The sequence below is a fragment of the Schistocerca gregaria genome, chromosome 7, assembly GCF_023897955.1.
Source record: "Schistocerca gregaria isolate iqSchGreg1 chromosome 7, iqSchGreg1.2, whole genome shotgun sequence".
NCBI lineage: Eukaryota > Metazoa > Arthropoda > Insecta > Orthoptera > Acrididae > Schistocerca > Schistocerca gregaria.
Genome location: NC_064926.1, coordinates 51,938,730 through 51,954,317, shown reverse-complemented (window position 1 = coordinate 51,954,317; position 15,588 = coordinate 51,938,730). Strand labels below are relative to the sequence as shown.

The 15,588-nt window shown below is 42.9% G+C and overlaps 1 protein-coding gene across 2 annotated transcripts in view; it reads left to right on the top strand.

The window, feature by feature from the left end:
- Positions 1–15,588, top strand: part of LOC126281695 (acetylcholine receptor subunit alpha-L1) — a 601,659-nt gene that overhangs the window by 471,386 nt on the left and 114,685 nt on the right. For both annotated transcript variants that reach the window (XM_049980867.1, XM_049980868.1), the window contains exon 4: positions 137–317. In XM_049980867.1, the coding sequence (XP_049836824.1) occupies positions 137–317 (181 nt within the window). The remainder of the gene's footprint in view (positions 1–136; positions 318–15,588) is intronic.

Genomic DNA, 15,588 nt, shown 5'->3' with positions numbered 1-15,588 from the left:
CTCGCAGTGTCCGGAGCAAGTATGGTGGGTCTGACACACCGGTGTCAATGTGTTCTTTTTTCCATTTCCAGGAGTGTATTTCGTAAACGTTAAACGCGGGCGCAGACGCCCCACTGACACACTTGTGTGTCCGCAGCGCTGACGGCGAGTACGTGGTCACGACCATGACTAAAGCGGTGCTGCACCACACGGGCAAGGTCGTCTGGACGCCGCCCGCCATCTTCAAGTCGTCCTGCGAGATCGACGTCCGCTACTTCCCGTTCGACCAGCAGACGTGCTTCATGAAGTTCGGCTCCTGGACCTACGACGGAGACCAGGTGAGTCAGGTCATCACATGTTGAAACTCCGCTGCACAGTGAAAACCTCATTCTGGAAACATCCCCCAGGCTGTGGCTAAGCCGTGTCTCCGCAGTATCCTTTCTTTCAGGAGAGCTAGTTCTGCGAGGTTTGCGGGAAAGCTTCTGTAAAGTTTGGAAGGTGGGAGAAAAGGTACTGGCAGAAGTAAAGCTGTGAGGAAGGGGCGTGAGTCGTGCTTGGGTAGCTCAGATGGTACAACACATGCCTGCGAAAGTCAAAGGTCCCAAGTTCGAGCCTCGGTCCGGCATACAGTTTTAATCTGCCAAGTAGTTTCATATTAGGGCACACTCCGCTACAGAGTGAAAATTTCATTCTGGAAACATCACATGTTTATAGTAACTTCAAACTTTTTCACATATTATGCACTTAGCAATAAAAAATAAGCTGCTCAAGTATTCAGTCAGACCTCGATAAGATTTGAAAGTACTGCAAACATTGGCAACTTGGTTTGAATGTTCAAAAACGTAAAAAACTTTTAAAAGACTAAAACGCTAGTATTCTGTGATTATTATTCCAAGGAATAACAACTGGAACCTGTCAACTAACACCCTGATGTAAAACTTTATACGTTTATGATGTGGAACGGTCACATTGCCTCATTCGTTGATAAAGCAGATGGCGGACTTCGGATTAGTAGGCGGTATATCAGGAAAATGCAGTGAATCTACAAAGCACAGTGCTTACGAAACACTCGTGCGACCCATCCTAGAATTCTGTTTATGTGTGTGTTGCCAGTACCAAACGTGACTAATCGACATTCACACCATACTCCGCAAACCACCTAATAGTGCGTGGCGGAGGGTACTTTTTGTACCACTAACTGAGCCCTCCAACACTGTTCCACTGGTCAATATCGCGCGGGAAGAATGATTGTCAACAAGCCTCTGTATTGGCTCTTATTTCTTGAATTTTCTTCTCTTTGTCATTACGCGATGCTTACGAAGGGCGAAGTAACATGTTGTCCCACTCTTCCTGGAAAGTGCCCTCTCGAAATTTCAGTCGTAAATCCGTAATGCACAACGCCTCTCTTGTAACATCTGCCAATGGAGTTTGTTGAGCAACGCCCTCGTGCCAAATAAACGATCCCGTGACGCAACGTGCCGCTCTTCGTTGGATATTCTCTATCTCTTATATCAGTGCTATCTGCTAGTGATTCCAGATAGATGAACAGTACTCAAAAATGGGACGAACAAGTGCCTTATAAGTCACATGCGGCGGGACGGGTTAAGAAAAAATCGTCGTACTGTACAAAATAAACGTCCACCTACCTCAGTACGGTTTCTGCTCGACGCCCCTTCACTCTGCAAGCGTACATACTTACTAGACGGCGAAACAGCAGCGTTGAAGAAAACGCCGCCTAATATCTGTCCTGCAAAGTCCACGTAAACTCTAGTAGCATTTCAGTTCCTGCAATCTCACATATATTAATATTTCGGATAGTGATATGGTGCATTTTGTCTCACAGCAAATTTTCAAAACATTTGTAGATAAGCCTTTTTATTGCTTCTAGCAAACATGAAAACGGGCTGTCAAGTCCGCATTTACCTAACTAACGTATCTATAGTTCTCTATTCACAGTTCATACAACCAATTTCACACGCAAAGCAGCCAGAAATTAACACAAATCCGACCCGATTGATGACACGATGTCACAGTCACAGATCCGCTACTATAAATGTATTTGACATTCGGTCCTTTTCAGTGGGTTTCTTTAAAAGAAACTGCTCGCCAAATACTCCATGACTGAATACATAATAAGCCACACGGAATTTTCATAAATGCCGAAAGTTCACACGCGACTAACTTTCCAACAACACACCCGCGAAACTCCAAACTTCCGACAAATTGCTCGTAAATACATCAGCGTTAGTCACGACTCGTACTAAACGCGAGGAACTCAAAATTCTTTCATTTTACACGTAATGAGAATCATCAAGTTTAACATGTCCTTCCGCGTCCGAAGCTGGGGATCCTTAGAGATCATTCTCGCGGCAAAACTCGCCTAAGCCGATCACTATTCAGAAAGTAATTTACGTCATCCGAAAATGCAAAAACTAACACAATGTTTAATAAAACAAAACTAAATAAAATTAATCTTGAAAATAAGTTAGAAATCGATTGCACTTTAAAGTGATATTCTGGCTGCCTTCCTACAAAATCAATCACCCCTAGACATACGTCATCTGCAATGTGGGTAAATTACATCTTTCCCACGTTCCAATTACATAATGTTTTCCATAACATAATAGGGAATTTTTTCGTATGCCCCACATACACCCTCTCACTCATTCTCATTTGATCACACAACAACATAATGACAAATGCCATTTTTTCTGAATTTTGTACTACTAAATGAAGAATAATTAATGTTTTGAAAATAAAAATCCAAACTAATTGATTTGATATACTGAGAACTCTGTGAATGATTTCAAATCGTAACAAAAGTCAAACTGTAATCGTTCCTGACTGACTTTTTCGCACTGAGTGTAGGTTTGGTGTGTCTTACGTAATTTTCTGAATCTCTGAAACTATTATATGTGCAGCTTTGAAATTTGGAGGAGATTGTCTTCTGAATAACAAGAAACAGTAGACCAAGCCTGAAAGTCATCGGTTAATATTTAATATGTTTTATTTCGATTCGTAGAAGGTATAAATGTACGGTCGTTTTAAGTGACACAGAAGCCCGTTCTCACGCTGGCTAAATAGTAGCGACAGGTGTGCTATGAGTCATGGCTGAGACACAACTTTGCAGCCTCCTGTACGTTCCCCGGACTCCACGTCTAGATATCTTACTGCAATAAATGTTATCCCGTAATACCTTGCGACGTCACACACTTCTTTGCTGGATGAGCAACATTTCCTTAAGATTCTTCCCATGAATCTGGGTCTGGTATCTGCATTTCCCACTAACGGTTTTATGTCGCCATTCCACTGAAGGTCGCTCTGGATAGTTGCGCCTAGATATTTTACGGCAATCGCTGTCTCCAACTGTTTGTCATCAATAGTGTAATTTTACAGCAGTGGAATTCTTTTGTTATGGATGCGCAGTATGTTACATTTATTTACGTTCAGGGTCAACTGCCACAGCCTCCACCATTCTTCAATTCTCTGGAGGTCAATCTGCAAATCGTTCCTATCTTTTGCCGTTGATAATTTGTTAAACAGAACTACATCATCTGCGAACAGCCGAAGAGAGCATTTGACGTTCTTTACAAGCTCATATATATATATATATATATATATATATATATATATATATATATATATATATATATATTGTAAACAGTAACGGTCCCATAACACTTCCTTGATATACACCAGAAGTAACCTTTACATCTGTCGATTTCGTTCCGTTAAGAGCGACGTGTTGAGATCTGACTACAAGGAATCCAGTCGCAAATTTGCTCTGATACTCAAAGCTCGTATTGTTTTTCCGTTAAACGGAAGTGCGGGACGGTCTCAAATGCCTTCTTAAAGTCAAGCAACAAGGCATCAAGCTGAGCGCCATTGTCAGCGGCACTTTAGATCTCATGGAGGAACAGAGCGAGTTGAGTTTCGCAGGATCTCTATTCGCGAAACCCATTTTGATTTTTATAAAGGATATTTTCCTTCTCTAAGAACGTCATAATTCTTGAGCACGAAACATGTTCCACAATTATACAACAGATTGACGTCAACGACATATTTGTGTAAGCGTCTTACAGTTTTTCTTAAAATCGGTTATAATATGCGCTTTCCTCCAGGCGCTGGTATCCTTCGTTGATCAAGCGATCTGCAATAAATTACTGCTAGAAATGGAACAAGTTCTTTCGCATAATCTTTGTAGAATCTCATAGGTATCTCATATAGTCCTGACGCATTTCGACTACTAAGCCGAGGTAGTTGTTTTTCTGTTCCGCGATCGGTTATCTGAATACCTCCCATTTTGACATTCGTAGGTCGATTGAAAGGAGGGACCGTGTTACAATCTTCCGCGGTGAAACAATTTTGGAAGACCGAATGCAGTATTTCAGCCTTCTCTCTGTCAGAGACAGCAAAGGACTTGGAAGAGCAGTTGAATGGAACGGACAGTGTCTTGAAAAGAGGATATAAGATGAACATCAACAAAAGCAAAACGAGGATAATGGAATGTAGTCGAATAAAGTCGGGTGATGCTGAGAGAATTAGATTAGGAAATGAGACACTTTAAGTACTAAAGGAGTTATGCTACTTGGGGAGGAAAATAACTGATGATGGTCGAAGTAGAGACGATATAAACTGTAGTCTGGCAATGGCAAGGAAAGCGTTTCTGAAGAAGAGAAATTTGTTAACATCGAGTATAGATTTAAGTGTCAGGAAGTCATTTCTGAAAGTATTTGTATGGAGTGTAGCCATGTATGGAAGTGAAACATGGACGATAAATAGTTTGGACAAGAAGAGAATAGAATCTTTCGAAATGTAGTGCTACAGAAGAATGCTGAAGATTAGATGGGTAGATCATATAACTACTGAGGAAGTATTTAATAGGATTGGGGAGAAGAGAAGTTTGTGGCACAACTTGACCAGAAGAAGGGATCGGATGGTAAGACATGTTCTGAGGCATCAAGGGATCACCAATTTGGTATTGGAGGGCAGCGTGGAGGGTAAAAATCTAAGAGGGAGACCAAGAGATGACTACACTAAGCAGATTCAGAAAGATGTAGGTTGCAGTAGGTACTGGGAGATGAAGAAGCTTGCACATGATAGTGTAGCATGGAGACCTGCATGAAACCAGTCTCAGGACTGAAGACAGCAACAACAACAACTCTGTCATCTTCCGTTTCGGTGCCAATATTGTCACTGAGTGGATGAACAGATTGTTTTGACCCACTTACTGATTTTACATACGATCAAAGCTTCTTACGGCAGATCGGATGACAAAGTTTTACTTTCAAAGTCATTGATTCCTTTGGACTTTTTCTATTTATTTTCCACATGTTTTTCCTCGTCACTAACGGTGGATACTCATAAGGGCAGTACGAAAGGTGACTGGTTTGTTTGACCTGTTGGACAGTGTCACAGAGATTCTTAAGAAACTGAAGTGGGACACACTGGAAGATATTCGCAAATTATCCCGAGAAAGCCTATTTACATACTTTAAAGAACCAGATTTAAATCGTGTATACTGCAACCTAGTAAGTATTTTTCCCACCATCGATCGTTGGCACTAGCTAACTTCCATCGCGTGCAGCGCCCTGTCAACGTCATTACCGCACTCCGTGTATGAATATAATGGGAAGAAGCCCTAATAACTGGTACCATGAAAAGCAGCCTTTGCCAAACGTTTCATATAGTATGGATGTAAATGTAGCTGCATATAAGTTAACGTTATATTAACTGTGCTTGCACTTCATGCCATTTCTTTCTCGCCGTCGTAGACTTTGTGCGGAATTGTAATGAGTTTCGTTTACAAACATCGATTATATAAAGTGATAATTAATCCCTCTTCTTGGCGTTTCCTTTTTGCTGTTATAGGAATAAAATCATTCTATTGGCAGTACACATGACGGTCCCAGCCTTCATGAACGCAGACAGCCGTTGACAGGAGACAAGGAAAGCGACTACTTGCGCATTTTATTCTTCGGCTATAGCCATTTCTGTAGGTTGATCAATCATAGTTCAAGGGTAATTAGAGGCACTAAGTGCGTGTGAAGAGAATTCGCAATTACTTCTCCTCTAGGAAGCAACAGCGGTGACTTCCGGAAGACGTATCGTACAGAAGGAGAAACGTAATCTCTTTAGCTGGTGCAGAGACGGAACCGTATCTCCCTCCCTCCTCTTTCTCCCTCCCCCCTCTCTCTCTCTCTCTCTCTCTCTCTCTCTCTCTCTCTCTCTGTGTGTGTGTGTGTGTGTGTGTGTGTGTGTGTGTGTTTGTCTTGCCATAGGCGGCGCAAAACAGCGTGCAAAGAAAGGAAAGAGGCTATAAAATCGAAGAAGAACAAGGAAAGTGTTAGTACTTATACTCGTTAACGGTAGCTGGATTTTTATTATCGTCTGCAATACTGGGTATAGTATACGGTTACTGTGATCGGCATTTTTGTACTCCGTGTAACATTCCAATGCATAAAGCAAGCTTTGTGCTTTGCTTGAGTGGGAGAACAAATAATGGATACAGTTTTATTAATTGCGATTTTCTTTTAATACCAAGGAACTCCAGTTACAGTTGTTGTAAGAACTTCATTTTCTATTGAAGGAAACGGTGGAACGAGAAAAGTTATTTTTACTTGATTTGAGGTGTGTATGTTCCGTTTTGCTATATGGTAATCTGGATACAATTACAGAAAGTACGTCTAACATAAGTTAACACCAAAAGAAACTCAGAAATAGAAACTAGGAATGGAAGATATACGTTTGCAATAAACGCTATACCTGTAAGTTGAACAAAATGGCAACAGAAAACCGAATTCAGTTCATCATTAAGCGTTCATAGGCACTGAAATAGTTGTTTATGTCTAGTAGCTCTGACACTCAGAATTTTGCATTTTAGTTCGCCGTTCTGTATCGTTCTGTTATTATTCTTCGTGCTGTTCTAAAATGGACAACGAATTTAGTCCTTCTTTCACGCAAAGTGAACAGATTGTGGGAACTGTATTCATAGGTATTGTAAGAATGATGTTCCGCATATGCTCCTAGACCGATTTTAGCCAAAATTGGTACACATGTCACTTACTGAGTGTAAATCGTTGTTGTGGGGTAAGAACCACCTATCTATCATAGGGGTGGGGGTGCGTGTGATAAAGTAGTGCAGCCCACGACGTGCGAGTACGCTTACATTAGTCATTCAGTATTTAAGAATGACAGCACATGTAGACTTGCAACGAACTTCACATATAACTACAAAAATATTAGGAAACTTTTTCTCTATGACAACCACCACAAAATTCTGAAAGGAAAAAGTTTATCGCTTACTATATCTTTGCTGTTGATACAGTAAAATGTATGAAGCATGACGTTTTAATTTTTTAGCTCTCTATTACGAACTTTATCAGCGACAAATTTTGCAGACAGTATTCACATATACCAGTGAATGTATAAGAAAAAAGTATCACTGTACGAAACATAGTACAGGATATATGACGTCAAATACTGGCGTGAAAAACTGCAGCATCACGCATGACATTTTAATTTGTTACTTCTCTACGCCAAATACTATTCTCAACGCATTTCGCAGACAGTAGCCACATATACCACTGGATATATCTGCAAAATAATATCACTCTACAGCACATAATTCAGGAAATACAACGTCATAAACATCGAGCTGCGTAAAAATGAAATTACAGGGCAGAATTCACTAGAGGTACAGGTGGAATACGTGAACAAATACAGGTGAAATATTTAAATATACTGTATGTGAAATACACTGATGAGCCAAAATATTATGACCGCCTGCTTAACAGCTTGTTTGTTCGTTTTTTATACGAAATGCATCACTGATTCTGGGTATCAGGGATCCGACAGTTTGTTGGCAGGTTTGTGGAGGTATGTGACATTAGGTGTCTGTGTACGGGTCATGTAATTCGCGTAAATAACGGGCCGCTGAATTGTGTATGCGATGATGGCGCCCGATAGTGACCGAGATGAGTTCCATAGGATTTACTTCAGGCGAAATTTGAGGCCGAGACATCAACCAGAGTTCACTATAATGCTCCTCAAACCACTGTAGCATGATTCTGGATTCGAGACAATGACAATTGTACTGCTGAAAGATGACATCACTGACGGGGAAGACGTCGAGCATGAAAGTTCAAATGTGTGAAATCTTATGGGACTTAACTGCTAAGGTCATCAGTCCCTAAGCTTACACATTACTCAACCTAAATCATCTTAAGGACAAACACACACACCCATGCCCGAGGGAGGACTCGAATCTCCGCCGGGACCAGCCGCACCGTCCATGCCTGCAGCGCCTAAGACCTCTCGGCTAATCCCGCGCGGCGAGCATGAAAGGATGCAGGTGTTTCGCAGCTGTCAGCTTGTCTTCGGTTACTACCACAGATTCTATTCAAGCGCAGGAGAATGTCTCCCATAGCATGATACTGCTCCCAACAGCCTGCGTACGTGGAGCGCTGTACTTTTCAAGCCGCAGTTCGCATCGATGGCGGCGTTTGTGGAGACGACCATCGACATAATGCAGCAAAAAGGTGATTCCCCGAAGAGCCGACACGTCTCCATTTATTGACCATCGAATCTCGATGTTCTCGTGCACACTGCAATTTTTGGCGACGATGTCGTTTTGTCAGTTTGTGAACACGTAGGGGTGGTCTACTGCGGAGCTCCATTTTAACAATGTAAGATGAGCGGTGTGCCCAGAAACACTTGTCCATGCACCAGCATTGTGCTTTTTCGGCATAGATGTCACGGAGCACCGTCTGCCCTACTTTACAGAGCAGGCAAGGCTCCGAACTCCAAGTTCTGTGAAGAATCGTGGACGTCCAAACACTTCGCGCCTAGTGGTAGTTTGACTGTCCTTCCAAATATTTCCGCTGACGCTCACAAAAGTAGCATGTGGACAGTCGACCAGCTTCGTCGTTTCCGAGATACTTGTACACAGAGTGTGCCCTTTGTCACTGTCGCTTATCCCGATGGATTTCCACATTTTCAGTCAATACTCCGCTGGGGTGTTCCCCCGTCAGTGTCTGCTCCGCTCGCATGGTTTTGTTACCGTGTCAAGTGTCCACAACGCCACCATGTGGCATGCATCGTCCGGTGTCAGGGGTTATAATGTTATGGGTCACCAGTGTATATTTAGCATATGCAAAGCCATTGGTAAAAACCTCTAGAACGATTTCAGTCAAATTTGGTACACATATTACTTACCGACAGTTACGAAATTCTTTGGGTATAAAACCACCACCCTCCTATTGGGGTGAGCGTGACAAGCAAGGGAACAAGAGGCAGAGGAGGTGGACGGAGAGCGAGTGGGAAAGGGGGAATGGGGACAAGGAGGAGATGGACAGAAAGAGGGAGAGAGAGAAATGGGCTTAGAGAGGCAAAGTTGCAGATGGAAAGCGGCGGGGGAGGAAGGGCAGCTGGTAATGAACAGACGGGTGGAAGGGAGGCAATGGACAGAGAAAGGGGAGGAGATGGACAGAAAGGTGCAGAGGAGAAGATGGACAGAGGGAGACAGAAAAAGAGATGAAGATGGGCAGAGAGAGGAGGACGATATGAATAAAGACATGGGGTGGAAGAGAACGGGGGGGGGGGGGGAGGCAAAGGGTGAAGGTAGAAGGAGTAGGCGGACAGAGAGGGTAGGAGCAGTTTGAGAGAGAAATGGGGAGTAGGATAGAGGGGCAGCAGGAGATGGGCACAGAGTGGTGGTGCATGAGGTGGACATAGAGAGGATAGAAGAGATGAACGGAGAGGGGATGTAGAAAGAAAAGGACAGAGGTGGAAAGGGATAGAGGGACTAAGGAAACACTGGACTAAATACACAACAGGCCATTAAAATTCCTACACCACGAAGATGACGTGATACAGACGCGAAATTTAACCGAAAGGAAGAAGATGCTGTGATATGGAAATGATTAGCTTTTCAGAGCATTTACACAAGGTTGGCACCGGTGGCGACACCTACAACGTGCTGACATGAGGAAAGTTTACAACCGATTTCTCATACACAAACAGCAGTTGACCGGAATAGCCTGGTGAAACGTTGTTGTGATGCCTAGTGTAAGGACGAGAAATGCGTACCATCACGTTTCCCACTTTGATAAAGGACGGATTGTAGCCTATCGCGATTACGGTTTATCGTATCGCGACATTGCTGCTCGAGTTGGTCGAGATCCAATGACTGTTAGCAGAATATGGAGTCGGTGGGTTCAGGAGAATGATACGGAACGCCGTGCTGGATCCCAACGGCCTCGTATCACTAGCAGTCGAGATGACAGGCATCTTATCCGCATGGCTGTAACGGATCGTGCAGCCACGTCTCGATCCCCGAGTTAACAGATGGGGACGTCTGCAAGACAACAACCATCTGCACGAACAGTTCGACGACGTTTGTAGCAGCATGGACTATCAGCTCGAAGACCGTGGTTTCGGTTACCCTTGACGCTGCATCACAGGCAGGAGCGCCTGCGATGGTGTACTTAATGACGAACATTAGTGCACGAATGGCAAAACATCATTTTTTCTGTTTTCTGTTTACAGCATCATAATGGTCGCATCCATGTTTGGCGACGTCGCGGTGAACGCACATTGGAAGCGTGTATTCGTCAAAGCCATACTGGCGTATCTCCCGGCGTGATGGTATTGGGTGCCATTGGTTACATGTCCCGGTCACCTCTTGTTCGCATTGACGGCACTTTGAACAGTGGCCGTTACATTTGAGATGTGTTACGACCGGTGGCTCCACCGTTGATTCGATCCCTGCGAAACCCTACATTTCAGCAGGATAATGGACGACCGCATGTTCCAGGTCCTGTACGGGCCTTTCTGGATACAGAAAATGTTCGACTGCTGCCCTGGCTTGCACATTCTCCAGATTTCTTACCAACTGAAAATGTCTGGTCAATGGTGGCCGAGCAACTGGCTCGTCACAATACGCCAGTCACCACTCTTGATGAACTATGGTACCTCGTTGAAGCAGCATGGGTAGCTGTACCTGTATACGCCATCCAAGCTCTGTTTGACTCAATCCATAGGCGTGTGAAGGCCATTATTACGGCCAGAGGTTGTTGTTCTGGGTACTGATTTCATAGGATGTATGCACCCAAACTGCGTGAAAATGTAATCACAGGTCAGTTCTAGTATAATATATTTGTCCACTGAATACCCGTTTATCATCTGCATTTTTCTTGGTGTAGCCATTTTAATGGCCTGTAGTGTACATACACTAGTATTTCCGGGTACTAGATTTGTTATAAAATAAAATCTTATGGATAGTTGTGAGACGTTTGAGGCCTAGCAAATGGTTGGGAAACAGTATCATAGATTCTGATTCTAGACATATCCTGTTGCAATTGCAACTCCACATGGTTTCACAAAGATGTATGCGTGAGAGTTACAGGATGGAATTTTCCACGTCGAAGTAGTAAAATAAAAATGACGACAGCTATGTGTGCCAGCTTGCACGTCCACAATGGTCCTCGACCCTGGTACTCCTCTGGGTTCCGATAATGACTGCGTAACCAGCCTAACTTTCCCTTTAGAGGTTACAGAAGAAGCAACATCCACAGAAAACCGAACTATTACGTAGCACTTTTGCCCCAAAGAGTTTTATGCTCCAATAACATATTTGCCAGAAGTTTATAGAGGAAGAAATTGAGCAAGCTGAAATTCGAGTTTGATGAAAAGATGTGAGGGATCATCAAAGGAGAAAAGATGAAATAACCTCCTTCCCGAACAAAGTTAATTTTGTTATTAATGAAAAAATTCAAGCTAAATAACTTTCACAAGGACATGTTTTTTACATTTGCACAGTAAAAATGTGTATTGACAATGATCTGAAAAACGTACGTGATAGTTAGAAGCCGCTGACAGCCTAGACTTTTACGAACAAGAAAATCAAGCCTTAATTAGCCGTCTCAGTGTGAACTTCCTAAAAGCGCTTTTCTTTCTGGTTTAAGTGTTGTACTTGATGAGCAAGTTTTTACTTCGATCACACGAGATCCATCGACAGCTATGGGGAAAGAGAGGGCAGGTTTGATGGAGGAGTCTCGCTCTGTTCTCGCCTCTGCAATTAACGAAGCTCGATGCTTTTAAAAGGGCTCCATCAGCGATTCGCGAGCAATTTAGCACTCCAGCCACGCATAATTCAGCTCGCCCAGCGTCCCGGTCTGATGACTCACCAAGTACCGCCATCTATCGACTGGCAGCCACGACCGCAGCTTGCGACGCAATGCCACTGCACCGCTGATCCGGTCACGTGAGACCGTCCCATCTTTCATCTGACGGACATATTTGGGCTGTGGGATCTAAAACCTTGAATGCCGGTTGTGGAAAGAGCGTACGACATCACTTGGTGCTTGGTGGGGCAAGATTTCATTGCTAATATAGGGTGGTGTACGAAATGTGTTACCATTTTGTTTTTGAATATAAACTACAAGGGCTATCCAAAAAGTACATTACGTTTTGGAACTAAAAATAAATAAAGTATTGGAATTTTTTTTATTATACACCAATGAAAGCCACACTTAAATACCACTTTTATACATAGTTGCCATTTAAATTAAGGCACTTACCGTAGCGATGGGCGAGCTTGGAAATTCCTTCGTCGTAAAATTCGGCCGCCTGCGCCTTCAACCACGTGGTTACCTCTTCTTGAAGCTGTACGTCGTCATCAAAAAGCTGCATAGCCAACCACTTCTTCATTGCTGGGAATAAGTGGAAGTCGCTCGGTGCCAGATCGGGACTGTACTGCGGATGAGGAAACAACTCCCACTTAGAAGATCCGAGAACTTCACGAGTGGCATTTGCCATGTGGGCCCGGGCGTTGTCGTGAATCACCAAGATCTTTGAGCCCAACTTTCCCCTGCGCTTGTTTTGTATTGCTCTTCTGAGGTTCTGCAGAGTTTGGCAATACCTTTGAGAGTTTATTGTAGTGCCTCTTTCCAGGAAATCCACAAAAATCACACCTTTTCTGTCGCAAAAGACAGTCGCCATCACCTTACTTGCCAACATTGTCTGCATGCATTTCTTGGGTTTTTGGGGGGAATTTGTGTGCCCCCACTGCATTGACTGCAATTTTGTCTCGCAGTTCACATGCTTAACCCATGTTTCATCACCAGTAACGATGCGATCGAATAATGAGTCGCCATCTTTCTCGTAAGCGTCCTAAAACGTTAACGCTGCAGCCATTCGCTGATTTTTGTGAATCTCTGTCAAGATTTTTGGTATTCATCTTGCACAAAACTTGTGGTAACCAAGCTTTTCGGTAATGATTTCGTGCAACAAACTCATAGAGAGTTCCGTTATTGTGTTTTGATGACGGCGCACAGCTTCAAGAAGAGGTAACCACGTGGTTGAAGGCGCAGGCGGCCGAATTTTACGATGAAGGAATTTCAAAGCTCGTCCATCGCTACGATAAGCGCCTTAATTTAAATGGCAACTATGCATAAAAGTAGTACTTAAGTGTGGCTTTCATCTGTATATAATAAAAAAATTTCCCGTACTTTATTTATTTTTAATTCCAAAACGTAATGTACTTTGTGGATAGCCCTCGTATATTGTCATTACAATCTGAAAGGAACATGTACTAAAATGAAGAGCCGTCCATGTAGTTTTGTTCTGACTCATCACATGCTCAATATGTCCACCATTTCCTTTCTTAACTTCCTTCAAACGGACACTGAAGTTAGTGATTACTCTATGGCACATGCCTTCCGTAATTTCACTGCAAGGTTGAAGAACAAGTCTTCTGAGCTCCATTAAATCACGCGCACGTTTCGGGGAAATTTTTTCCTTTAGGTTCCTCCAAAGAAAAAAGTCACGTGGATTGAGGTCTGGGCTACTGAGGGGCCAATTTTGTCCGTCATTGAAGCGCCCTGGAAACCTGAGTGAAATGATTCGCATGTCGAAATGCTCGTGTAAAAACTCCAACACAGTGTTTACAGTATGTTGCCTTGCTCCATCTTGTATGAGGCACTGCGTGTTGAAGGGCAAGGCAGTAGCAAGAAGCTGTGGAATTTAATGGAGCTCAGAAGACTTATTCTTCAAGCTTGCAGTGAAATTACGGAAGACGTGTGCCGTAGGGTAATCGCTAACTACAGTGTTCGATTGAAGGAAGTTATGAAACGAAATGGTGGACATATTGAGCGTGTACTGAGTTAGAACAAATCTATATGGACGGCTCTTCACTGTAGTATATGTTCCTTTCAGATTGTATTGACAATGAAGTTTATATTCAAAAACAAAATGGTTACACATTTCGTACGCCACCCTGTATACTGGTGAACGTTGAGCGTTAGTATCCTTCACTTACTACACCATCCAAGACTGCGCTGCCATTTCAGTGAGTGTGCCTCTGAATTTACGTATAGTAGCAATGAGAGAATTTATGTACCTGATATTATTATACCGATAACTTCATTATAACCCTATTTTCATTCACTATAACTATGTGCATGAGCCTCTCTAGACTGCTTACCACCTCATGTTTGTTGATCATAAAATTCCCGACGCAGTAATTCGACCAACGGCGTATCTCTTTCGAAGCATGTGGAGTGGAACCAATTAATTTTATAGCCTTTCAACGCATGATTAAGATTGTGTGAAAAATGAATGTAAAACCTAACAAGAACACTTAAGAACTCAATGAGAAAGAGGAACTTGTCTGGATAAGAACTTACAGTTTCAACAATAAAGAAAGCAATCATATTCCCAGAGAAGTCAAATAAACCGAGTAAATTAGAAAGAAATTTCGCAGTTGCTCATAATAACAGAAACTTTCAAACGAAACTTGAGCGACCTCAGACAAAACGGAGTGGCAGTAAGTGATTCGACAGGAAGCAGATGTAGTGCATCGATGAGAGAAAAAGTCAAGAATCAGTCACAAAAGCTCAATCACATTTAATCCGCTTACTTACGGTAACCTTATCTATACTGATAAAGCAACATACAAAGACAGCATTGCTTCGCATCGTTTAGCACCGTTACACATCTTAGTTTGTGCCATGGAAAAACTGTGTAAGTAAGTGGACAAATTCTTATAACACATAGTTCTGAGGTAAGTGAGAATGTAATATCGACTGTATGGAGTGCACTCATCGAGTATTCTATAAAACTAAATATATAAATACACTTATGCTCATAAATTAAGGATAATGCTGATACATGGTGAATCAACACTGTGGCGGGCGGTTTCCGGGTTTAAGTCACCTAGGGGTATGCCATGCAGAGCATTTGACCTGCGGTCGTCGCACGGTGGCGTTGGGAGCAGTCCAAATACACAGAAGTGTTTTGGTGCATGTCAGAGTAAGGTGCAGCGAGTAAGTGTTCAGATATTTTGAGACGTGCTAATGGTGACTGTGTGTTGAAAATTGCCCAAAGAACACATATTGATGACTTTATCACGGGTAGAATACTGGAGGGTGGTCAAACACAGCAGGTCACAGCATGGGCCGTCCGTGTGTCACAAAGTGTGATCCCAAGATTATGGCAACGATTCCAGCAGACAGGAAGAATGTCCAGGAGCTACAGAACGGGACGTATACAGTGTACAACACCACAAGAAGGCCGATATCTCACCATCAGTACCTGCAGACGGCCACG